Source organism: Carettochelys insculpta, chromosome 3, assembly GCF_033958435.1.
Source record: "Carettochelys insculpta isolate YL-2023 chromosome 3, ASM3395843v1, whole genome shotgun sequence".
Classification (NCBI taxonomy): domain Eukaryota; kingdom Metazoa; phylum Chordata; order Testudines; family Carettochelyidae; genus Carettochelys; species Carettochelys insculpta.
The window spans coordinates 18341320-18367057 of record NC_134139.1 but is presented as its reverse complement, the minus strand read 5'-3'; the positions used below and the strand labels follow the sequence as shown (position 1 = coordinate 18367057).

Below are 25738 nucleotides of genomic sequence, written 5' to 3'. Positions count from 1 at the left end.
CAGTAGTCAATGACATGTTGATGTCAAGATGTCCTCTTTGGTTGCACAAGTTAGTAAAAGAACTCAAACTTGAACTTTCCCTTTCCAGTGTCTTTAAGAGCCTTTAGGTTGTTATTTTATAGCCCATCTCACCAGGGAGCCTTAATGTATGAGGGAGGAGTGAAGGAATCTTGTCATGCCAAAAATGTGTTTTGGTTAGGAATGTGGTGGTGGTGTTTTTTTGGGTAGTTGAGTTTTTTTTGGTTTTGTGTGTGTGTGTGTGTGTGTGTGTGTGTGTGTGTTTTGTTTTTCAGGCTTACAGTTTAGTGCTTTTAAACAGAAAGAGACTGAACGAAAATTATCTTTGTTTGGTGGACTGGTTGGATGCCATCAACATTCTCTTGTGTGGCTCTTAAGCTCTCATGCGCCCATTTTCTTGACCACTGTCAAAGTACTCTGAACATTTGAGTTGGGTTTCCACTGTGCTTCAAGAGGAAGATGCATTAGTTCTCTTCTTTAGTGTATGTATATATTTTACAAAACAGTAACAATTTAAAAACACACATTCAGGTGAGATTTTCAAAAGTGCCTAGATGATGTGAAAGCACAGAGTCACTTAGGACTTTTGAAAAATCCCAGTCATAAGCTGTTCAGTCTAAAGACCTGTATATGCTGGGGAGATTTGCATCGATACAGTTTCGGGCATGCAAAACCCCAGTCTAGATGCAGTACTCTGGGGTAAAACAAAGTTACACCAGTGTGGTGTACTCTAGTTTGAGGTGTGTCTACACTGACAGTTTAAATTACTGGTGTAATAACATCAGTGCAAAATCCCTAGTATAGACAGTCACCAAAGTCTGATCTTTCCAATGGAGACAACAGTATATAGTGTTTTCATATGCTTAGCTCTGTTAACTTCAGTAGATCTGTGTGTGGTATTAAATAATATGCTTGGAAATAAGTGGATGGGATGGGGGTGAGGGAATTAAGACTGTAATTATTTGTTAAATTTTCCCTTTCCCAGTGAAAGCCACACCCATACCTAAACAGAACAGAAAACAAAACACTATATAAGGAAAGGACTGGCTTGTAGATAAAATGTCTGTTTTAAAGATGAAGCCTTCATTTAAGTTCAACAGCATACAATAGTAACAGAGAGGAAGCAGTGCTAGTCTATACACTATCAAAACAAAAAGCAGTCAAGTAGCACTTTAAAGACTAGCAAAATAGTTTATTAGGTGAGCTTTTGTGGGACAGACCCACTTCTTCAGACCATAGCCAGACCAGAACAGACTCAATATTTAAGGCACAGAGAACCAAAAACAGTAAGCAAGGAGGACAAATCTTTTTCTGATTTCCAGACCCTCACTAGAATCCATAAATGTTTTCCATATGTTTGCAAATAAATTTCACATGTCCCTGTATATCATAATTATTCCTCTCAAGAGAGACCATCTGAGTAAGGCTAGCTATCTATTCTCTTTCCATTGGGGGAGCAACTCTCTTTCCAGGGATCTGGGTTTGTTCTGTTTGCCTCCGCTAATCCAGTCTTCAGGTTGACTGCCTTGCTCAATTAAATGTTCTTCAGTTCAGAAGTATAATTTATATTTCAGGCCACAGTGTGTTCTGTGCTTCTGCTGCCACAGAGTTTACACAACTGTATCCTCCACCCCTTGCTGCAGAATTATTTTTCAAAATCTAAGCTTTCACTTTTAAAAAGTTTTTTCTCCCATCTGATTATCAACTAAAAAATGAAAACTTAGTCCACTGAACGATGGATTCGTGTCTTCCTGAGCCTGCAGAGTATATGAAGCAATAAATAGGTCTCAGCAGTGTGAGCAGCCCACTTGAATAAATAGTGGCTGTTAACTCTGAAACCTGTTGACCATCATAGCAGAAACATTGGTCAGGTCCCTGTGTGTCATAAATCCAGATGCCTTTCCTGAGTGCCAAAATTGGATCTGTAGCAAAAAAAAAGTTCTAACTTTCCTCTTGACAATTCCTCAATGTATTTGTATTTTACAAATACAAAAAAAACTCTATTCTCCTTATTCCCACATTCAGTTATTAATATGCCCCATGTGAAATAGTTACTCTAATATCAAGCTCTAACACACGGCTATAGTACTGACTGTTTTAATATTTAATCAGAAACTTAAATGTAACTGCTGAAGAATCTGCAATCTGCCACACCGGAATGCTGCAGAATCTACAGATGATGGTTATACTGCTAGATGAGAGCTCAGGCCAGCTGGGTTCAATTCCCTGCTCCCTAAAGTTGCCATTCTTGGTTGGATGTATTCCTGCAGGTTTCATCATGCAACATAATCTTTTTAATTCCTGGAGCCTCCAGGGCAGTCCTGGAGAGTTGCCAAACGTCCTGTTCCCTCCAGGCTTCTTGTGGGACTGTATGCCTGTGTTTGGGCTGTAGTTCTCCCTTTGTAACAGGGGGATGAGATTACTCCCCTGATTCACAGGGGGAGTTGTGCGGATAAATATATTTTAAGACTCTGATACTGTGGTGAAGACCTGAGTTGGGGAACATACAGATACTTTTGATAGAATCCTCCTTCTATAACATTAAGTCCGTCCTACTGTAGAGTATGTTGATTCTTGCACTGCGTATGTGGAATTTTTGGTTGAGAAGGCCTTGAAATTCATAACCAGAGTGAGCCTTTTTCCTCTTGAATATTCTCAGTATTCATGTGTAATCACAAAGTCCCATTGCCCCGGATAAAGGTGTGACATTGTTGAATGTTTGTGTTGGGTTTTTTTGCTTACCGTTTTGTAGTCCTTTAAGCCTGAGAGAGACTGAAACAAAACTAGCCTTTGTGAGCAGGGCCACCTTCTGATTTATGGAGCTCTATGTAGTACTATTAAACTAGTGCCATGTTCCTGATGGCAGTGAAAGGGAGGTGGAGTTGTTTTTTTAGAGATGTGATTTTATAATCTTGAGCAACATACTAATGAAACATGTTAAAGAAAATTTTAAACTATGGCCCTACAGACACTTAAATTCAGAAACTGCCGGTGTATGCCTAGGACTGGCAAATGGCTTGAATGGCCACTTGAATGTCTCACAGGTTAAGTGTCCTAATACGACCGGTGGCCTTTTTCACTTTTAAATTAACTAGCTCCTCTCCAGAGGAAACAAAGCCACGGAATCGGGATAGGAAACAGTAAATGGGTGGACATTAAGATCCAGTGGTGCCCAAGATTTTTACATGCCCAATGCAACTGCATATTCTTCATATGGGTAAAGATGGCCCTGGTTGTGATGCTGTTGAGTGTTTGTTGCGTGTTTTGGCTACTTCTAACAAGCATTTAGGTCTCAGGTCTGTTCCCTGTCATGTCATTATAGATTATGTTGAATGTTAACACTGCATTTTTTTCATCTTAGAGTTTTATAATTTAAAAAACAGATCTCATCCCACTGCCTTTCCATGAAACCTTTCCCCTATTTTCCTCTCTCATGGGGTCTCAGGCGCATTAAGGCTCTAGTATTAAAATTTATATGATTTATTATGTAAGATGGATATGCACTGAATCTGATTTTCTTGCTAGCATGTCGTTTACATTCAGATAATATTTAAAAACTCATTAAAGATTTTTTTACTGGCCGTGGGGTATATATTTTAAGTCACATTTAAATTTGGAATAACCTTTCTTTTTTTCTTTTTTTCTCCTCTTGGAAAAACAACATAATCTGTCTATTCTGGGGAAGGGATTCTCTGTGGACAATGTTGAAAGCTAGAGACAGGCTGTAAGTAGTAGGATTCTTTTGTCCACACCAACTCCTTGAGGCAGTAGCGTGAGCAGCCACATCTGGCTGTAACTTCCTTCACAGGCACTGAGATAGAGGCCAAAAGGAAAGCTGCCTCTTTACAAGGCAATGCAAGGTACAAGAGGACTAGATAGGTTCTACTATCCACCCTGACAGTTCTATAGGCTGGGCAGAGTTCAGGGCAAAGCCACAGCAGTGAAACCAGGTGGTATGTGTATATTCTTCCTGCTGCTCAGCTCAGCAACCAACCATAGCTGCTGCTCCTAGTTTCTGTTGCTGTTCTGTACATATGACAATGGGCTCAGCGCTCCCACCACATCCTCTGAGGTCTGCTTTTGGGCGCACATGCAAACCACAGCTGTTCCGTCTGGGTTGAAAATACCAGCTGAGAAAGTGAACCTGATCCCCTCCCCAAATCCTCCCTCCAGAAAAAACCCTCTTGTCAAAAGAAGAAAAAAAATGAAAGACTTAGAAATAGATAAGGGTTTTTGGCACGTAATGTATTTTTCATTAAACCAAACTTATGACTGTGCATTAAGTCTCCAGCACTTGAATACCAAACTTGTATTGGCTTAATATTTCTGTATCTCAATACATCTCACATACTTCCTGCCTCATCACTTCTTCCAGATCTCTGTCTTTTATTTGTTGCAACAGGCTGACCACTGAGTTTTACATCCTCATAATGAGTCTCATGTTAAATGTATTATCATCAGTTTAGTTATGATTCTTTTCCTTCCATTGACACTAAGATGTCTCCTATTATGACACTTCTTCCTGGCATTACCTCCAATAGAATGCTCCCGAATGCTGTATCTGTGGCAAAGAGCTGTGAGAGGCTATTGGGAGATGTAGGCGCGGTGGTTCCCAACTGCGGATTCGCTGTCCCCTGTCTGCAAGGGTATTGCAGGAGGTCCATGAGAGGAAAAAAGAAAAGACAAATAAAATGGGCATAGAAAATAAGTTTTAAATAAATTGCAAAGTTACAATAATTATTTTTAAATTAAATATCTTCCAATAGTGTTATTAATTTCGGTTTCCTTTTTCATTTAATGAAGCGTACATAGTGACTAGAATTGGCTTTGATATGGGTGGGTCTGTGAATGGCTTGGGGAGAAATTGGGGGTCCACACTAGTGAAGAGGCTGGGAACCACTCTTTAGGTTGAATATACAGCATTTACAACTTCATTGCTTTTATCTTGGGGATTATAGTGGACATTCAGTGGGATCCAGTAATGTGGTGTATTGTTATTTTAAATAGTATATCAAACACGTGGAACTTCTGCTCTGCTCGGTAGCTAGGTTTACACTAGAAGCATCTGTCTACAGAAATTACTGTCATAAGAGATGTTCCAGCAAAGCTTCTGTCAGTGGATCGCGTCCACACATAAAAGTGGATCGATCTTTTGACCCACTCTTTCAACAAAAGGGCCCCCCCAGAGCATCTATCCACCTTTTTTTGTTGACAGTTTCTGTTGACAAAACACATTTTGTGTGTAGAAGCGCCATGAGTTTTGTCAACAAAGCTCCAGTGTAGGCGTAACCAGAGTGTAAAGGATTTATGAAGAAGAGGTTTGTATGTTTGATTTTAAAAAGGCATGGGTTTTCTTGGGTTTTTTTTGTAAGCCTTAAGAAAAGAAGACTGAGAGAACCTGGTAAGTCATCAAATTTATCAAGGATTGTAATAAAAGGGCCCATGTTCTCTTGTTCTCCGTGTCTACTGGAAATAAATAGTTTTGAACTGCAGCAAGGAACATTGAGGTTAGATATTAGAGGGGAGACTTTCGGGGTGGTTAAGTACTGGAATAGGTTACTAAGGGCGGTTGTGGAATCCCTGTCATAGGAGGTTTTTAAGGTCAGTTTAGACAAACACCTGTTAGGCATGGTCTGGGTATATTAGGCCCTGCCTCAGCATGGAAGAGAGAGACTAGATGTCATTTTGAGGTTCCTCCCAGCCCTACTTTTTGTTTGATTCTTTCCTTTTCTCAGATTAATTATACTACTAACTAATCCTACATTAGGAACCTCCACTGTTGGGAAATTTTTTGTTGGAAGAAATTCCTTCAGAAATTAAATCCCATGTTGTGGAGTAGTTCTGCCGTTGTCCACAATAATTTTTTATTAGGCTGAAAAAAGCTACATTAAAGTTGAATTTGCTGCCAATACAAGCCGGTTTTGTTTTCTTCTGAAACTTTTGTTACTGGATTAGGCAGATGATTGGTATGAGCTGAGATGGCAATTTCTGTGTTCCTGAACTGATTAAACTACAGGAGTAATCATATAGTTCAGGCTCTAAAGTAGCTCTGTTGCATTGCAATTTGTAGATTAGAGAAAATCAGTCATAGATACCTAGATAGTTATGCAATCCATAAAATTGGTTCATTACAACATATTTAACTAATTCCCCACCCCCATTTTATTTACATGCAGCAAGTACTTGGAAAACATGGTTGCAAGGTAGAGGTTTTTTAAGTATGCCTAAGATTTAGTTATTTTTAAAAATTATTGAAATAGTTAACCTCCCAAATAATATCACAAGAGTGAAGCTGAATTTTGTTTCAAAAGTATAGGAGAATGAAATTGGTAACACTAAACTACGGATAGTTCTGAATCTCACTTCCTTCTGTTGTATGAGTTTAAGGTCTTAAAAAAATAATATCCCTTTGTACCAAAGATTTCCCTGTCTCTGAATAATTTCACACAGTTCTGAAAATGTTTTACGTAACAGGTGAAGTGAAGAGTATTCTCCAAACATCTCAAAGTACTTAACAAAGCACTTACGCACCCCCGTGCGCCAGTGACGGTATGTAGACAGAATGGATTCTGCAACTAGTGTGTATACATCATAATATGGGATATTGCCAGGATCACTAAGCCAATTGTTCTGAGGTAAAACATCAGATCTAGATGACGGATGACTTATAGCTCCTGATTATCTGAAAGGCAGAAGACCAGTGCCTACTGTGAACGTGCTTGAGCAGTTTTGTGCCTAATTTACATAAAATTATCATGACTGTGCTTAAAGTTGAATATCTGTGCATGGCTCGCTCCCTGCTTCTGCCATTTTATTAGTCCAGGGTCTGGTGTATAATTTGTGGAGAAAAGCTACAAATGATAGTACATAATTTCTTTTGTTTCGATCTTATTGTAGTAGAGAACCTCAGAGTTACAAACAAGAGAATTACAAACTGACTCGTGAAACACACACTTCATTTAGAACCAGAAGTCTCCAGTCAGGCAGCAATAGTTTTAAAAAAATAGCAAATGCAATATGGTCCTTGTGTTAAATGCAAATTACTAAAAAGGGGGAGAAGCAGCATTTTTCTTCTAAAGAGTGAAGTGTCAAAGCTGTATTTAATCAATGTTCAGCTGTAAACTTTTGAAAAGAACAGCCATAACATTTTGTTCAGAATTATGAACAATAGCCATTTCTAAGGTCCAAAGGTAACTCTGGAGTTCTACTGTATGTGTGCAGAGGCACAGATAGCATTTGTTTTCAATGCTGAATTTGTAAGCAAATCTGTAAATAATAAGTACTGTCTACTCTACACACTCTTTCCAGTGATGGATTCTACTAACATACAGTTTTTCCATAACTCATAGTAATGTTAAACTACTTTATCTAAAAGAGGCAATTTCTGTTGCCTCTAGTTCCCTCCTCCAAATCAGTTTGATAGAGAGCCAGGAAATACACTATCTGCCCATATACGTATGCAGTCAGGTTTGCAGTGGGACAGAGATGTATCCTGTAGGAAATTGAAAAGTGATCTCTTGCAGTGATGTAAGTTTCCTTACAGTTATGTCTTGCCAAAACATGTAAGCTTTGTAATAAGATGTGCCAGTTGGGTATCATTTTGTATTGTTTGCCTCTTTTAAATTTAACTGCCAGGGTAGGAATTTGGGGCAGTTTTTTTCACGTGCAACACCTTTCCAGCCCCAAGAGCTGCACCTCAGGTGAACTGGGTATGGCAGCACTATTTCATGAGCTGATTGTTTTGATTTTGTGTATTGCATGTAATTAGAATTGGAAACATTCACATATTCTTCAGAATACCATGAACCAACACATGCTCTTGTATCTGAGATTTCTCACCTGCTAAAATTAACAAAAGAAAAATGCATACTCCCTCAACTCATAGGGCTGTGTCTACACTACCACCCTCCTTCGAAGGAAGGATGGTAAGTAGGGTGTTGGGAATTTACAAATGAAGTGCTGTGCTGCATATGTGGCACTTCATTAAGCAGATCAACACCCCTCCACCCCCCCGGCAACTTCGACATTTTAAACTTTGAAGTTCCGGCTCGCATCTAGCCGCAGCACACCCACCGGTACTTCAAAGTTCCAGGGCAACTTCAAAGTCCCTTTATTCCTCAAAATTTTAAAGTTTAAAACCTCAAAGTTGCCACGGGGGCAGAATTTGCTTAATGAAGTGCTGCGTATGCAGCTCAGCAATTCATTAGTAAACTCCCAGCACCCTACTTACCATCCTTCCTTTGAAGGAGGGTGGTAGTGTAGACAAGCCCATAAAGTACATAATATGGCCTGTTCTGTGAATGTTGCCCAGAGATCAAAATGAAATAAATAGTCACCATTTTCAAAGTTGTAGTCTCTTGGGCTATGGCTAGACCAGTGGTGCCCAACCTGTGGGTTGCAACCCCCTTCAGGGTTGCAGGTGTCTTTCTGACTGTCACAGCTCTGGAGCCGCATGTGGCTCTTTAAAGAGCCACTTGCAGCTCCAAGCGCTGCTGCTGTTTACTCCTCTTGCAGCTCCAGAGGCTGCTGGCACTTAAACAGAATTAAGGGGGATTTTTTTGTTTAAATGGTGGTAGCCTCTGGAGCCAATGAGCAGTCAGCTGCAGGAGGGAAACGAGCAGCAGTCAGCTGTCAGGGCAGGGGGCCCTGGAGGAGAAAGCCGCGAGAGCAAGGAGCTGCCCACCCTGCACGTGGAGGAAGCCTGGCGGAGAGCTCTGGGGGAGGCACAACTGAGCCTGCTGGAGCCATGCAAAGAAGGAAGAGGTGGGGTAGCAGCATGGGGGAGGCGGCAGCTATGAAGGAGAGCTGAACTCATGATCTGAGGCACGTTAAAACTGGAGGGCAGGGGCAGTTTGGGGCTGATAGAGGTTAAGCCTGGGGATGAGGGGGTGCGGTTTGGGTCTGATGGGGCTTATGGGATTTAACTCCAGAGTCATGACGCAGGTGCAATAAAATATGGCGGTTATGGCTGAAAAAAGATTGTGCACCACTGGGCTAGACGATTATTGCTATTTTGGGATACAAATGTATTCCAAAATAGCAACTCCAGGGCTTAACGCCACACTTGAAATAGCAGTGCTATTGTGAGTGCGGTATTCCATTTCCGCTACCCCTCATCATGAGATGGCAGCAAGTTTGAAGTAAGGTAACTCAAAATATTGTTTTGAATTACAGCTACAGTATAGCCGTAGCCTTGCTTAGATGAATACATCTATGCTGTTGAATGAATGTGTTGTAACGGAGTCACACTTTCATATATCACTTGCTTGAAAGTGTTTCGGTTTCTCTAGTTTGGCAACATGATTTGTATGTGCAAGTGTCTGTATTGAAATAACCCAGCTCAAATCTCTGCTCTTGCCTCAAAACACTTTTGTGTTAGTTTTTACACCTCTCTCTAGGGCAAACAAGGGAAAGGGTTTTTCCAGCTTGCCTCTATTTTGTTGGCCTTTTGCTATAGTTGTTGAGTGCAAGGGTGTTAAAACCGCCACTAACAATTGCAGAGGGCATGCACTCACACAGTTTAGCGTCACGTTTTATCACAAGGGCCATTTCTATACAGGCCACTTGCTTTGGAAGTGGGATGCTAATACAAGGAGAGAAATATGCTAATGAGGCAGGGATGCAAATTTCCCATGCCTCATTAGCATAACATCACGTGATTTGGAGTCCAGAAGACCATTCGTCCAGGCTACAAAACATCATGTAGAAGCACGGCCCCGGGGTGGGGACGCTTCCAGAAGGAAGTCCTCCTTCTGGAGGCCCCTAAGGGACCTCCAGAAGAAGGACTTCCTTCCGGAAGGCCGCCGCCCTGCACCCCCCGGCCGCGCTTCTACATGGCGTTTTGGAGTCTGGAAGAACAGTCTTCCAGACTCCAAATCACATGCCGTTATGCTAATGAGGTGTGGAAATTTTGGATATGTGCCTCATTAGCATATTTCGCTCCCTGTATTAGCATGCCACTTCCAAAGGAAGTGTCCTGTGTAGAAACGGCCAAGGAGATCCTGGCTGAAGCTTGTTGAAAGTAGGACTTCAGTCATTGAAAACTGCAGTAGCTAAAACTTCGTGGCAGGAGTGGGGAACCTCATGCGACTTGCCTGGATCCAGCCCCCAAGGCTCGGGACTCTCTCCCCTCCCCTTCAGCATCTGGCCTGCTGAGGTTGGTGGAGTCCTTGAACTTCATGTGCCAGAATCAGGCGAGCCAGAGTTAGATCTGGCCTATGGCCTCTGCCTGACTCGGGGAAAGGGGTGGAAAGAGGTGCTGCTGCTCCTCCTTCTCCCAGGCGGGGGAAAGGCAATGTGAAGAAGCTTTGCGTGCAGGCTTTTTCCCCACTGCTCTGATTGGCCAAAATTGTAGCCAGTCAGAGCTGTACCTGTGAGCAGTGGGGGACATGGAGCCATGTGTGCCCTGGGGGAACTGCAGCAAGTATGCAACCCCCATCACCCAGACGCCACACCCCTCCGCTTGCTCCTACACCTCAGTCACAGATCCCCACACCACTCCTGAACCCTCCCTCCTGCTCAGACCTCACATCCCCAGCCTGGAAGACCCCTCCCACACTGAGCCTTTCATTCTGACACCACCCCAGAGCCTGGGGAGGAGGCCACAAAATTGCCTAGCCCTGGCCCTAGGCCTGGGGATGGTATGTAAGTGCGTCTCACTTGTATGACTTACAGCTGATTTTGTGTGGATCAGTGGCTCTCCTGCCCGAAAAAGGTTCTCCACCTCTCTTTATGTTGCTGTACAGACTCTTAGCATACTGAGCCCCCAGTTCCACTGATAGCCAAGTTCTGAGCTGGGTGGAAAGCAAACATGGTTTGAGAGGGGGCAACTTAGTGGTCTCCAGCCACTTTCAGTTCATCTTGTGCTGCATGAGCCCTGCAAGTGAACTGGGCAGATTGGAGCTCGTGTCAACCCTGGCCCTCCCCTTGACTGAGACTCCGTCTTTAAATGCTCCTCTGGAACCCCCCCCCATTCATGCATCTGATGAAGTGGGTCTTTGCCCACAGAAGCTTGTGCTCCAAAATATCTGTTATTCTATAAGTCCACAAGTCTTCTTGTTGCTTTGGCAGATTGGAGAATCTGACTTTGTAACTCTTTCTAATCTAGCCCTGTTGTTTAAAATTACCCATTGGCTCTGTGCACTCTGTAGACTGAAGGAGGATAGCTGAGGGTGGCAGTCCAAATCTTTTGCCCTTATTGTTTATGTTTGCTTCTTTAACAATTGCAGGTCTGATTTTTACGCATGGGGTTTTTGCAGTAGAGGAGACAAGTTGCATGGCAGCTGCCTGTTCAGAAGGGGGTGGAAGAGAGTCAAGCAGACATTATGTATTTTCTTAGAGGGTTACATCATGACCAACAGCAGCCTGAGTTTGTTTAGACTTACATTTTTGGTTTGTCTAAAGTAAGATTTTTAAGAAGGTGTATTTTAAAAAGGAGTTAGCTAACACATTGTAACGCCATTGACGACAGGACAAGCTTTGTTTTAGCATGTGCTAGTTTGTCAGGGTCAACACTAGGCACCATTGGAGGTTCACTTCCATAAGCTGACACCCGCAGAAAGTACCCTGGATACTCTAATGCAGTTGCCCAAACTTTTCTTGTCAGACCCCTTTACCGGTAGTGGAATCTGTGCTCTCCCTCCTCTATTCCTTCACTATTGGCTCAGTAGGGAACCTTGGGCTGAAGATGGAGCTGGGGACAGAACTAGAGACGGGGGAAGAGCTGGGCTTAGGGCAGAGCTAGGCTCGGGGTGGAAAGGGAATAGGGACAGAGCTGCGCTGGGTCGGGGCAGGGCAGAGCTGAACTGTGTGGAACTCCCTGTCTGCCTCCCCATGGGGGCTGGGCTAGGCTCTGCAGTGGGGACCCCAAAACATACCACACAGTTGGGGGAGAACTGGTTTAGTGCACTAACACATTAGATAACCTATGTCTAAAATATGCCTTTTATCCTTTTTTGGGCAAGCTCTTTGCATGTCATTGCTAAAATGTATGTGGGTCATAGCTGATTAAAGTAATGAATCCTGTTCCTGTGTGTTGTTTGCAGGGGAGTGTTAGGGAAGGATGTGGGGGAGGAGAAGACTTTATTTATCAGATTATTTGTATATAGTTAAATCAGTTTAATAGGTTACCTAGGGAGGCAGTGGAAACTTCCTCACTGAGGGTTTTTAAGAACAGGTTACCAAGGATGAACAAGCTTTGCATCAGGCCCCACAGTTGGCAGGGTCTCTCTCCCCTTCCCCCAGCCCATCTTATGTAATCCAAGTCGATAGAAATTTCAGTTATGGGGGAAAACATCCCACCTTTTGGCACATGTAAGAAAATAAGCTTGTAGAATATAAAAACTTTATTAACCGGTATATAAAAGCGAATACATGGACATAAAAACAATGACCTATTTCAACATTTTAATGAGGAGGATGAGCCTGAGACCCAGCCTCTGATTGTGCTGTGCCCCGCTTACAAAATGTGATGCCCACACCCCACTTTGCTCACCTGGATTAGACCAACATCAGTCAGGGATAATCTAAGTGTCCTTTTAATCCTGCCTCAACACAGGAGAGGGACTTGATGTCCCATCAGGAAATTCTGTATACTTGCATAGACCATGGCTCAGCAATTACAGCATTTTGCCCTCCTTAAATCCTGCTGGAGTTACCCAGAATACATTTTATCAGTGCGCACCCTGAAATAAATATATTAGGTGAGAGAGTAAATGACAGTAACCTAGCTAAATGCTGGCAGTAAGAGGAGTGATAATAGCCTGCTTCATGTACGATAGGGTTTATCTGATTCTCTCCTCGGGTCAGAGAAAGCTCTTCACACTAATATCTGAACTGTAAAATATGTACAGCTTTTTTGTTTTGTTTTGTCTTTTGGCTCTTTAAGATACTTGAAAATTTAATTCAGTAGTAAAGGGTGAAAATGTCTTTTACTATTGCATATAGCTAAGGAAGCTGTTCTTTGTAAGAAGCAGATATGTAAATGGTGATCCATTCTGCTGATAGGTTAAAACAGACTTCCTTAGTTCCCTGGGCTGTGGCCCATGTATTTTAGAATTAAAAGGGCTAATGATCAGCGCAGAGGAGCAGTCAGAAATTTCTGCTTCTTGCTCCTCATTCAGGTCTGCCTTCTGCTCTTGAAGGTGACATGCTGAGCAGGCCAAGCTTAACATGTAAACATGGTTTGAAAGAGAGGCAGCCTTGGCAGCTTGACAAAGAGATGATTGACAACTTCCTGTTACCACAAGTAAAAAGGATTAGGGAATCGCCTTTCAGTGTGTAGCACAACAATGTTCCTGGAGCCTGAGGAGAATGCTGGAGGGAAGTGGCATCTGGAATGATGCTGTGGGATCCTGGCCTCTAGTGGGGGGAGGGGAATTTGCCTCCCATAGCTAGCATGGACCATCTGTCTTAGTGATGACAGGAAGAAGGTTGATTCAGAACCACAGGGCAAATGACTACCTAACCACCACTCTTCAGGAGAGAGACTATGATTTCCACATGCTATTTAAACATAGAGAAATCTGGTTTGAGTCCTATTGTCTCCTGTAACTTGAAAGAAACATGTAGAGGCTTCAGTCCCCTTGGAAATGTACACGTGAGCATTGTTAAATCAACCGTTGTTCTGTTTTTATTCTCTTAAATGTTGCAGAAAGCTGTTAAAGGAGAACAAAAGTCTCTGCAACATTTTAATAAAACTAAAGAATAAATGTGTTTTGATGAGTCAATAACCAAACAAATAAAAATTAATAAACCTAGAACAATTTGTTTCAGTGGCACATACTTGCATTCGATCCTCTTCTTTTAGTGTGGTTCATTAAGGAAGTGGAAGAGGGTTACTGTAATATTGCCTGCTAATCAATTTTTTCCATAGATGTGTGTTGCTAAAAGATGGAGTGGAAGAACACATGCTATTGGATATTTGAATGTGGGGCACTGAAAATTTAACTCTGCATAACGTAGAAATCCATTGCAAATGATTTCTTCTAATAACCTTCCTCCCTCATTTAACTGCTTCATAAGATTTGTTAAGAGCCAGCTTTCCCTGCATCTTTTAAATGTTTTATGAAAATCAAATCAGAAGTGATTATAAGTAAGCAGTTACATCATCCTCCTCTGCTTATTTCTGCAAAAAGATAAGCTAGTAATAAATAATTAGTACTGCCCTTTTAAACAAAGCTTGACATATTTGCAAGGCTTGCAATGAATGTATTTTAAAAGTTTGCCTCAGCTGTTGAGTTCTATTTTGGTGATGGATTCCAGCTAAAATAATGGGTTAGTTATAATTAAATAAATTACCCTCCCCTCCCCCCTTATTGACTTAAAGTATCGGTTCAGTCTGTTAAACTATTTAAAGCTAAATGTATGGTGTTTTAGTTTGGTTTTGTTTTCTTTTGTTTTTAAGGTAAAAAGAAAAGGTTTTAATGTGGGGGTTGGATGCATATATTTTTAAGTTCATCTAACTTAGTTTTGTTGAGGTTTTTATAATTCTAGTTTTTCTTGGAACAACAGCTGCTACCAAATAGCCCGTTTTGTTCAGTTATCTTTCATGTCAACTGCTCCTACCAATAGATGGAACAGAACAAACTTACTCGTACTTGTGTACCAGTTCTCTGTTCCTGATTAGTTCCTCTTGGCTTGAGAGTGTTCACACAAATTTCTGAAAGATAAGTCTGTAAGTAACGTTGGGTATTTAATCACCTGAAGAGGCCTGGCCCTTTATGAGCTCTAAAAGGGGTGTCTTTGCTAATCTTAAAGCAGATCTCTGTCAATGCAAAATCTCAGACTCTACACTTGATCTACAGGCCGTCATAAGCTGTCACTGGAATGCTATTTCAAGGCCTGAAAAAATGAACTAACTGAAAGTACTTGCTTGTGCACTTCATATAGCCACGGTGCAATAAGTACAGGTGGAAACCCTTGAGACCTGACCGTTGATGAACCACAGAATTTGCTGAACCACGGGAGGTCAATCTTGTATCGAGCAGGTCTTTTTTACAGTTTTTATTTCACTCAGATGAATAACAGAACAAGGTTTGGAACACTGCTTTATATTCATAGTAAGTGCATTAGAGATGTAAGAGTTTAACCAGTTAACAAATAAGCATCAGCTGATTGGTTTCCGGTAACGGTCGAACTCGGCTAGAGTTCCAGGAGAAGGGGCAGCTGGTATAGTGTGGAGGGGCAGGGGCCTGCGAACTTGCAGTGCAGGGCGGAGCCAGCTGCTAGGACCCTGTCAGCAGCCCAGATCCTGAGCACAAGGCTGACACCCAGGACAGCATGATGGGGCATGAGGCCAGCAGCCAGGACCATGCTAACAGTGGGGATGATGGGACGTGGTGTGGGGCCGGTAGCCCACAGTGCAGGGTGCGCATGGTAGTAACCCTCCCTACCTGGGTAAAACGTCTACCTGTGTAACGATAGAATTTTGATTGGTTACATGGTTACTATGTGTGTGAGGGGGGGTTGTATCCCTAAACTATACCAATACACCCTGCATAAACCTGTGCCCACTGATCATTGATCACCCACTATTGCTTCTGTTTGGAAACAAAGACCAGTTGGTTCTGCGGCCCCTTTCTCTCTCTCTCAATGATGTTAGTCGTACAGTCTTCCTTATTCACCAGCCTGTGCACCCCTTTGTCTGTGTGTGATGGGCTTTTCTGACACTTGAAGGTATCTGCATCCGTTCAAGTGCAAACACATGCAGGAGGATAACTTCCTTGACCACAGGAGGTGGGAGCGGGGAGGGAAAAAGGAGGCTCACTTTCCTTAGGCCCTTCCTGGTCTCTCTCTCGTCGGCAGGAGCCACACACATGTAGAGATGCACCAAACGGAACCTCAGAGTGTGCCACCCAAACACTAATGTTGATGGTGATGATGATGATGATGAGAGACATTCCTCCTCATCCCTGTGGCTACTGGGAGGTTTGGGACAAGAGGAATAACTTATTTATGAAAAGGAATTATTCGTTTTGCTCATTCCTCCCAAGGAGTCTGGTGGGAGGATGTTGGAGTGTCTCAGTGCATCTTCCTGCTGTCTGAGAATTTCAGTGGCTGGTGGGGCTCTGAGACAGTTCCACAAGCATGAGGTGGGTGGAGAGAAGGAGATGTGAGTGGTTGTCTTGTCCTCCTTACAGGATTCTGATGACTGCAAGTTTGAAAGTATTGGGCTCTTCAAGGTGAGATAGGGGACTAAGGAGGCAGCTACCCTGGGGCCTGGCCCGTCAAAGGGGCCCAGCGCCCTGGCTGCTGCTGCTGCTGTTACAGCAGCAGCAGCAGTTGCAACCTCAGGCCCTTCAAATCAGTATCAAGAGTGCCATGCCACACACTCTCAGCAGTGCTAAGAGCCGGTGGAGGGCACTGAAAGCTGGGTGCCTTCGCCCTGGCCCCTTTTAGGAGCACGGAGCTGCCCCCACCCCACACACACACACTTGCCCATGAGTCTATGGAGTCCGTTGGCTCCACTGCTGACACGTTCTGGGTCTTGGACACAAGGCTGTGTACTAGTAAGTCAGCTGTCCTCTATCATACTCACATTCAGAAGGAAGAGCCAGTGAATGGTGGCAAGAAGGAGTTTCTTCATAGGAAAGAGGAGGTTTTCTACCATATAAAGCTTTCTCCGTCCACCCATATTCCCAGCAATCCGTGGATGATACGATGTAGGATTGCATAGTGGGGAAGTGACCAAAGCAATGTGAAGCTACCCAGAGAATTGGTCAGTGAATGATATTTTATACTTGATGTGAAAAAAAAGACCAAGCCAATATAATATAGATTCAGGTTGTGCTTAAGCTCATATTTGTGTATTTCCTGACTAACTTTAAAAAGCATGATTACTTTTTCTGTGGAATCATAAAATCTAGACAATCTTATTGCATCATATAAGAATCATTCTTGACAGTACGCTTTTTGGTCTTATTCAGTCAGCTTTTAAAAATCCCAAGTGATAAGACTTTTCATTCTTTCCCTTGAGCAACTAACTCCTGACACTGCCTCATATTACGTTGCTTCATATTTTCAGGATGAATCTTTCAAATTTCTTTATACGTTCATCCTGTACATTGCATAAGAAATGGCAAAACAATTCTGAAAAGCCAGCAGGGGCAAGGTGACCAGTCTAGTTTTGTCACTGTAGGGGAGTATTCTTTTCACATCTTGTTCATGATGGGTACTTATCTCAGGATATTACTCAGACACCTGATTAGCTATTCTTGAGCAACAAACACATTTAGTGGGAAATGGATTGCTGTAAATGATTAACACACTACTCTTCACTAATGATATGTATTGACAGGGCTTTTAACATTTTAAATGACTGAGTCATTTTAAAAAAAGGAACTTCTCAAATTCTGAGAAGGAAATGCAAGTTAAATAATTTTTTAAAAATAAAATCATAAATAAATAAAAAATAAGTAAATCTACATTTCACACAGGCACTGGATAATTTGTATTTTCTTTGCCAGAACCCACGTCTTACCTGTTATGCACACACTCCTTTATAAACGTATGTAACTCACATTTTTATTTACCCCGTGTAACTGGGCATGACTCATCGCCATAGTACCTTCTGCTAGTCATGTGGGAATTAGCTCTAGTGCCCCTGGAGCACCCTGGCGAGTGTCTTGCCTGCTGTTATCTGCTAGCTGTACACCCAGCAACTGCATCCCTCCCAGACCACAGTGCCCTTCCCTCAGGGTGCTGCCACAGCGCCCCTCTTAGGAAAGCCTGAAACCCACCTTGCCTCACTGACTCTTTGCCAATCCTCATCTAGCCCCTTACCTCAGGGGTAAACTGCAGTCTGGAATGGCCACTCATCATTGCCAAGGGGGTAGACCTGCTGCCTTCTCCTACCCTCGCTGCCTGCTTGCAGCCCAAGTACCCTCAGGCCCTGTTGCAGGCCCTGCAGCCTGGGAGCTTGCCTGGCCAGAGTCCCCCCAGCTCTGCCTGTCTTTCTCCCAGCTCTCCTCTGTGTTAGGAATCCTCTAGCTTCCCTGGTAGCTAGGTCTTTCCTGTTCCACAGCAAGAGTCTTCTCTCCTCTTCTCAAGGAGCCCTCAATTTATAAAGCCCCAGCTGGGCCCTGATTGGCTTCATCCATAAATGGCAACTGAGTGCCCCAGCTGCTATCTCTTCTAGCCTCAGTCCTCTCCCAAGACTGAGTTTAACCCCTTTTCTCAGGGGAAGCACTCTGCTACACTCCAGTATTTAATAATAGTGCTTCATGTCAGTGACTTCGGTGTCGATGTGGATAACAATCCTGCAACCACATGGAATGTCTTGGTCACCAATGAGTGTCATGGAATTCTTGTGGGAGAATACTGAAACTCTTACCCATGTTGTGGACAGAGGGTTGCCTCCTTTAGCTTCAGGTTTGATCATCTACCTTGGTGAGCTAATGGAACGGGGATGGTTCTAAAGGGTTCTGCAGAAGAATGTTGTTCCTCCCACAGATCTCTCTAGCAATGGTTTGGAATGATATGACGCACTTTGCCGCTACCTTCAGTGAAATGGTCCCAGAAGCACACATGTCTCTAACTGCATCCCCATCAAGCATACTGATGGCCTGCAGTGATTGATATGGGTAAGAAGACTGCTAGTGCACAAGCAGCAGAAATCCCAACTCCTACATCAGTTGCAGCATAAAGGGCTTTTTAAAATCATATGCCACGGCATCATGGGAAGCAAAAAAACAGTGTTGGGTTGTATACTAACTAACAACTTCATACTTTTGTTGTCTGTGGGTTGTTATCCTGCAGGGATTTTTCTCTTGCACTTCAAGACATCTGCATCAGTACAACTCCAGACTCATGCAACAGTACAGTATTTCTCACTGGTATCTAGGCAATGTTTATGACTTCTCTTGGCTTCCATTCCTTCTGCTCTTCATTCCCAGTGCTGCTTGGCAGGTGTGCCGGCAGGTGCTATATGGCGTACTGATTCTTCTGCCGGTTTCTGTGCTGATACAATGAATGTTTTCATGCAAGTGGAAAAGAACATGCAGAATTTTGTAAAATAAATCTCTCTGTGGATTATATGTGGTACAGTTGAAAAGTTGGACCAGTTTGTGAAAAAGATTCAGTGGACAGCCTGAAATGAGATGGGGGGGCATATTGTTTGCATATCAGATTCAGAATACTCAATCAAGATCCTGCATAAAGTTATTTGTTATAACCTCCAAGCTCTGATCAAATAGAGATGCTGATTAAGAGCCTTTGCAATTTCTATTGCAGGAGAAATAATCTTAATATGAAGCTACTGGTATTATGATGGATCTTGGTGGCAGTATGGCAACATATGATGCATCTCCCATTTGTTGAGATACTTATTGCAACATAGTGGTGCATTAATATCAGATCCAAATAAGCCCAGGACTGTAAATAGGATTTGGGCTCGCTGAGCTCTGGACGTACCTTTAGAAAATTGAAGAATATCCATTGAGTTTTGAGATTTTGAGACTTTTAAAAAAAAACAGCTTAAAAAGAGAATTGATCAATTTATGAAAGTAATTTGTGGCCCATTAGAGCTAGTCAAGTACTTTGAGAATTGCAAAGAAGGTTCCATTGGATTTTATTTTTAAACCTGTAAGAGATGATTACCAAATCTAAATCTGCTGCAGCCTGACTATCTAGCCTGCATGCATAAATCAGTTAGTTGCGCCTGTCATTGTCTGAAAGCATCCCATTTAAATTCCTTTAAATGATGCAATCGTTTAATTTTGCCATCCAGAAGGAGTTATCGTATGAACATCCTGTTTTCTAATGTACATTACAAAAAATGACATGCTAGGCAAATAAAAATTGTGTTCTCACCAAACACTCATAGGCATGTTGTATTTTCTGTCTCTGGTAACAACTTCTGTGGCCCACATATAGATCCATCTGCTTTTCTGTAGTATGTAGGGGATGATTACATTTAGAATGCGGTCTGTGGTTGTGTGTTATCAATACTGCAGGTGTGTGAGTGGGTGCTTGCATCTCAATACTATATGCAGTAGTAGATGGAAGTATCAATTAATTGTTTTTTTCCTTCTCTTTTAAAATAGAATGCTACAGACAGCTCTTCTAATTCTTCTCAAAAAAGAGAACAGCCTCTGCAGACGCTAGCGTCTCCCACATCCTGCGAACATCGCAGAATTTGCACTCACGGTCACATTCACGACCCGTATATTTCCGACCACTATCAACTAGAACAAGTGAGGGTCTTATTAATTGCTATTAACGTAAAAGGATACTGTGAGGAAGCTCTTGTATCAAGTTCTTTAAAAGTCAAATATTAAGGGACTTGTGAATTTGTTTTTAAATGTTTTCATTGAAAAGGAGGGTATTTTTTTTAAATGGGAATATAAACATTCACCTGTGCTGTCAACAAAAGGCAACTGCAGCATTGCACTGCCATGTAAATTCTTAACCTGAGGTTGTGTCCCTGTACTGGGTGGTTACGAACGTGTCTGGCAGGATGGGGGAGGGGAGTAGAGTGAGCAAAATGCCTTTCCTTGTATCTAAATGGAATGCAGGTTTAGAAACTATTTTCTGTTGCCACAATTTGATCAAAGCAGGTAGAAGGTTGTTCCCACCATGCTAGTGCAGAAAGCAAGGCACACTCTAAAGGATAAGTTGGTTATTTTGTTAATCAAAGCTCACTTGCATACAAAAATGAAAAAGTTAATTGTGAGTTGTATCATTTTAATAATGTGTGTGATCAAGAGACATTTAAAAAAAAAAAAAAGAAAAAAACACTGAGGATATGCCTTTACTAAGCTGGGAATCCACCTGGCAAGGATCAGTCAACTGGGCATTGATTTATCACATCATCAAAGATGCAATAAATTGATCTCTGAACGCATTCTGGTCAACACCAGTACTCCAGCAAAATGAGAAGAGTAGCTGGCCTTGACAGGAGAGCAACCTTGATTGACCTTACTTAATGGAAAACTCCACAGTAGGTATGTCGACTTCATCTATGCAATTCGCATAGTTGAAGTAGACCAACCATAAAGGCCTCCGATGACAGTGATTTAGAATTATTTCCTAAATACACACGATAAGTAGCGCGTGGTCAAAAATGTTGACAGCCTTTGCCAGTTTTTAATAGAAAAATAAATTGTTTGCTTTTTCTCCAGGAGTCAATACCAAGGGCCTATCGCCACGTCAGCTTTCCAGATGATGAGGAGGAGATAGTGCGCATTAACCCTCGGGAAAAGATTTGGATGACCGGTTACGAGGACTACCGCCATGCCCCATCACGAGGGAAGTACATTGATACCGACGACGTGGACTCGTATGTACGCTTTGCCAAAAGTGATGCCTCAAAACACGATTACAATTACCCTTACGTAGACAGCTCAGACTTTGACGCGGGTGATGATATGAAGGGTGCTGTGATAAAGACTCAGCCTGTCAAGTTCAAATCCCGACGGAAGGAAGATGGAGAGAGATCACGGTGTGTGTATTGCAGGGACATATTCAATCATGAGGAAAACAGGCGGGGTCAGTGTCAGGACGCACCAGACCGTGTTAGAAGTTGCATCCGTCGAGTCAGCTGTATGTGGTGTGCGGACAGTCTGCTCTATCACTGTATGTCTGATCCAGAAGGAGACTATACAGACCCTTGTTCATGCGACACCAGTGATGAAAAGTTTTGCCTCCGGTGGATGGCCCTTATCGCCTTGTCCTTCTTTGCCCCATGTATGTGCTGTTACTTGCCCCTTCGGGCGTGTTACCACTGTGGGGTTATGTGCAGGTGCTGTGGTGGGAAACACAAAGCAGCTGGATGACTACACACAAGTTTCAGTTGTCTTATGCTTTCCCTGTAGTTAAGGAGCACGTTGGTTTGGAGCAGTCAAATCCTTTGTATTTTGATCTAGCCAGTGTGCCCAAGAGAGTCCGGAAACCAATTGGATCGTTTTATATTTGGTTTTTCAGGGGCCACTCTCCACTGGTTTGCTCTTCAAGTGTTCTAACAAACTAACCTACAGCGTAGACTTTTGTATTATTAATCTGTAATCAGACAGAATGCCATGTACATGTTTATATTTTTTCAGTTAAAAGGACTTTGAAATATGGACTGTGGATGGTGGTGGATTTGAGAACATCTCTAATTTGGATGTGTCTTGCCACAGCTTGCCTTGAGCGATGCCATGTGTACCTAGCAAGCATTGGCACTTTGAGAAATGTGGCATAATGGTATGAAATCCCACCTAGAAAGTATTTTAACCTGCGATCAATTATTGTATGTATAGAAGGTGTTCTAGTAACAAACTTGTACCACAACACAGTACTGCTGTCACTGATTGATTTTTTTTTTAAAGCCAGAATATTAATGTAAGCTGCCGTTTTTCTTTGAAGTCCCTAATCGTTTCTCTTGGCAAACATCTTAAATTATTTATCTGATGTTAAAGTTCAAATAATAAGTGAATACGGAAAATGAGCCTTATTTTCAGTTAAATTTTGAGACTCTGATAGTTCTCCAAACCGCAGTCATTTCAGACCAGTACTTGAAAGGGAAATTTAAATTTAGGCTGTTTTCTTAAATAATTTTGCAAATAAACCCTTAGTTTTGGAATTCTACATAACAGAGGGGAACTTTTCATTACCCTGCTATGTCTTTATTTGAGAATAAAACACTAATATTTCAGCTGAAATATTTTTTTCTTGCCGTCATGCAAAAAATTAGTAACAAGGTAACCAGGGCAGCCACAAAATAAATCGTATAATCCACTGTGATTTTGAGAAACCTTGAGCAAATGGTGGATTATGCAGAAAAATATTTTAGATTATAATTTGTTCTCTAGAAAAGATACATGCACATGATAAATTTACTTTCACAATGGAACTCGTGTTTGAGTAACTTTGAATATTTATTTATTTAAAATAAAAAGTCTAAATTTAACCACCACTCCCGTTTTCTAAGGACCTGACCCTGCAAACGCTTATTACACCTGTGCTACTTTTATACACGTGAGTAGTTTTGTTCAATTCAGAAGCACTTACTCACATGTGTAGAGTTAATCATATGGGTAACGGTTTGCTTGAGTGGGGTCTAATTTTCTCCTATACCCTCTCCTCTCACCTTATCGCCCAGATATAGCAAGTGAATCCAGAGGGTTGTGTTATGCATACAGCAAGACGAGAATGCTTTACAAAAAATTTAATGTCATGTCTTGTGTACAAGGCTTGTAATTAGCTGGGAAATGAGTATTTTTCTAATATGTTACAAGGAAAAATTACAAGCCAAATAATTTTTATTAAAAAACAGATTTAGAGCAGTTAGCTATAACTAGCATAGTACAATCTGAATATTTTGAGGCAGCTAGGGATTGGCTTGTCAAAACTGGCACTGCTGTTCCTGCCATAATTTTTTTCTGCAGTAAATTGCCAGTGGGTGCATGCCCCTTCCCTCCCTCTTCTTGCACATAGACATCAGTCTTAAAGAAAAAGAACCTTTTATTTTTGACAAACAGATGTAAGAAATGCTTACCATTCTTTGGGGTTGGAATGTTCCAGCAGTTCCTCTGAGAGTTAATCATAGTTTTTTTGTAAACCATCCATTAATTATACAAATGCTTATAGAATAGAGTTTGGTAAACTTATTTTGTAGCAATTGCTGGGTTTAGGTTTAAAGAAAAATGGAATTATAGTAGAAAGGGATGGATTTTTGCTCTTGGTGTAACAAGTCTGGTTTCACTGAATGAAATATAACTATTTTGTGCCTGATCGCAAATGACAAATCTCTCAATGGTGTCTAGTAAACATCGAGCCAGCCTCAAAAGATGTGATGGAACAATCCTTTTTTTTTTCCCCCAAGTTGTTTCCTATCAGCAAACATCTGTAAGGTCTTGCCTCTACAAAGCACAACACTATGAAGAGATCTTACAGTTTTTTGTCAAATCTCTGTCAAGTGCCCCTATTTATTTAATTAAATCAGAAATACTTCCCAGCCTTTATGCCTGTCCTCTTTTTTAAAAATCCCTCTTCCTTACCCTCTTGGTTTTTGTAATACTTGCAGATTTTGTTACATGTTTTCTTTAATTTGTGAAGGCAGCGGTGTAAGGGCACAATGGTAGAAAATGGAGGCGTTCTTTGTAAATATTTCTCATTGGTTGCCACACTGCAGCTGAACAGTGTGTAGTATTTTCCCCAGTCAGCTTTGCAATACTGACATCAATCATTTGAGAGAAATTCTCCAGATTTTATTTTTGTATCTGTGATAACAAAACATTAAACAAAATTTTTTTTCAGTCGTGAAATGTTCTTTTCAAGCTATTGCTCACATTAACAAATTAAAGTGCCTGAAGCCTACATCCATAATGTATCTGTATACTAAAAGTTACAACCCTGTTGTATTGATTTTTATAAGCCTTTTTACCTCTGTGTAAAAAAATATATATACAAGTGTATGATGTACATTTTAGTTAACTTCCTTTTTTATTGTTTCTAATATGTATGATCAGCGTAGCCCATGTAAATATAAACACGTCGTATCAAAATGCTGCTGCTTATGTTATTTGAAAATCTGGAAACGAGATGGGGATGACTTTGTTGTCAGTGTAGGTAACACAAAAGGGAAGCCTGATCAAGGGTTGGCTTGGAGGAAATGATGGAAGATTTTTCCCTCTTGTGCACCTGGTGCTCTACCATAACTCAATTATTCCTCATTTTCCAAGTGTGGAATTTCCTCTCCCTCTAGTCTACAGTGGCAATGTGCTGCTAGCAGGTTAAGATGTTCAAAGGCTTGGCTGTCTCCCATTATTTCATCTCCAATCAAAGAAACAGGAGGTTCCCCTAGGACTCTTGTCTTTTTGTCTCTGGGCTTCCATTTTTGTTTGATTTTGATTTTTCTATAGCAGGCCCAATTAGCATCGGAGGAGTTCTGGGTCTCCATCACTGTACAGCAAGCTGGAGTAGAGCAGCCTTGTCTGATTCCAGCAGCTGCTGCACTGGCAGGCAAGACTTGAAATGTTTGGAGTGGAAATTCAGCAGAAGGATCTGACGCTTTGGAAGCAACAAGCCAGAGGTCCTTGGCTGGGTTTTTTGGGCTATTTCCTCTTCTCAGTGAGGTGAAATAATGCGTCCAGGAGTGTTATTAAGAGACTGGTACGTTAGGTTATGGAAAACCCACACCACAAGAACACCACCACCACTCTTTTCAGACTGTCTCAGTAGTCAGATTTTGGATAATAATGCTTGGAGAGTAGTTATCAATGGTCCATAGTCATACTGGAAGGGCATGAGGGAAAATTGAAAGAATTGGGTTTGTTTAGTCTAAAAAAGTGACACTGAGAGGGGACGTAACTCTCAAATGTCTATAAACAGTTGTTACAGGGAAGAGGGAGATAAATTATTCTCCTTAACCTCTGAGGATAGGACAAGAAGCAGTGGGTTTAAATTGCAGTTTAGGGAGGTTTAGGTTGGACATTAGGGCTACGTCTACACATGCCCCAAATTTCGAAATGGCCATGCAAATGGCCATTTTGAAGTTTACTAATGAAGCGCTGAAATGCATATTCAGCGCTTCATTAGCATGCGGGCGGCAGCGGCACTTCGAAATTGACACGCCTTGCCGCCGCACGGCTCATCCAGACGGGGCTCCTTTTCGAAAGGGCCCTGCCTATTTTGAAGTCCCCTTATTCCCATGAGCTCATGGGAATAAGGGGACTTCGATGTAGGTGGTGTCCTTTCGAAAAGGAGCCCCGTCTGGACGCGATGCGCGGCGGCAAGGCGC

The 25738-nt window shown here is 41.9% G+C and overlaps 1 protein-coding gene across 1 annotated transcript in view; it reads left to right on the top strand.

The window, feature by feature from the left end:
- Positions 1-24177, top strand: part of SPRED2 (sprouty related EVH1 domain containing 2) — a 98097-nt gene extending 73920 nt beyond the window's left edge. Inside the window, exons 5-6 of the mRNA XM_074988485.1 lie at positions 20061-20210; positions 21138-24177. Coding sequence (XP_074844586.1) covers positions 20061-20210; positions 21138-21791 — 804 coding nt within the window. The 3' untranslated portion in view covers positions 21792-24177. The remainder of the gene's footprint in view (positions 1-20060; positions 20211-21137) is intronic.
- The last annotated feature ends 1561 nt before the right edge of the window (positions 24178-25738 follow it).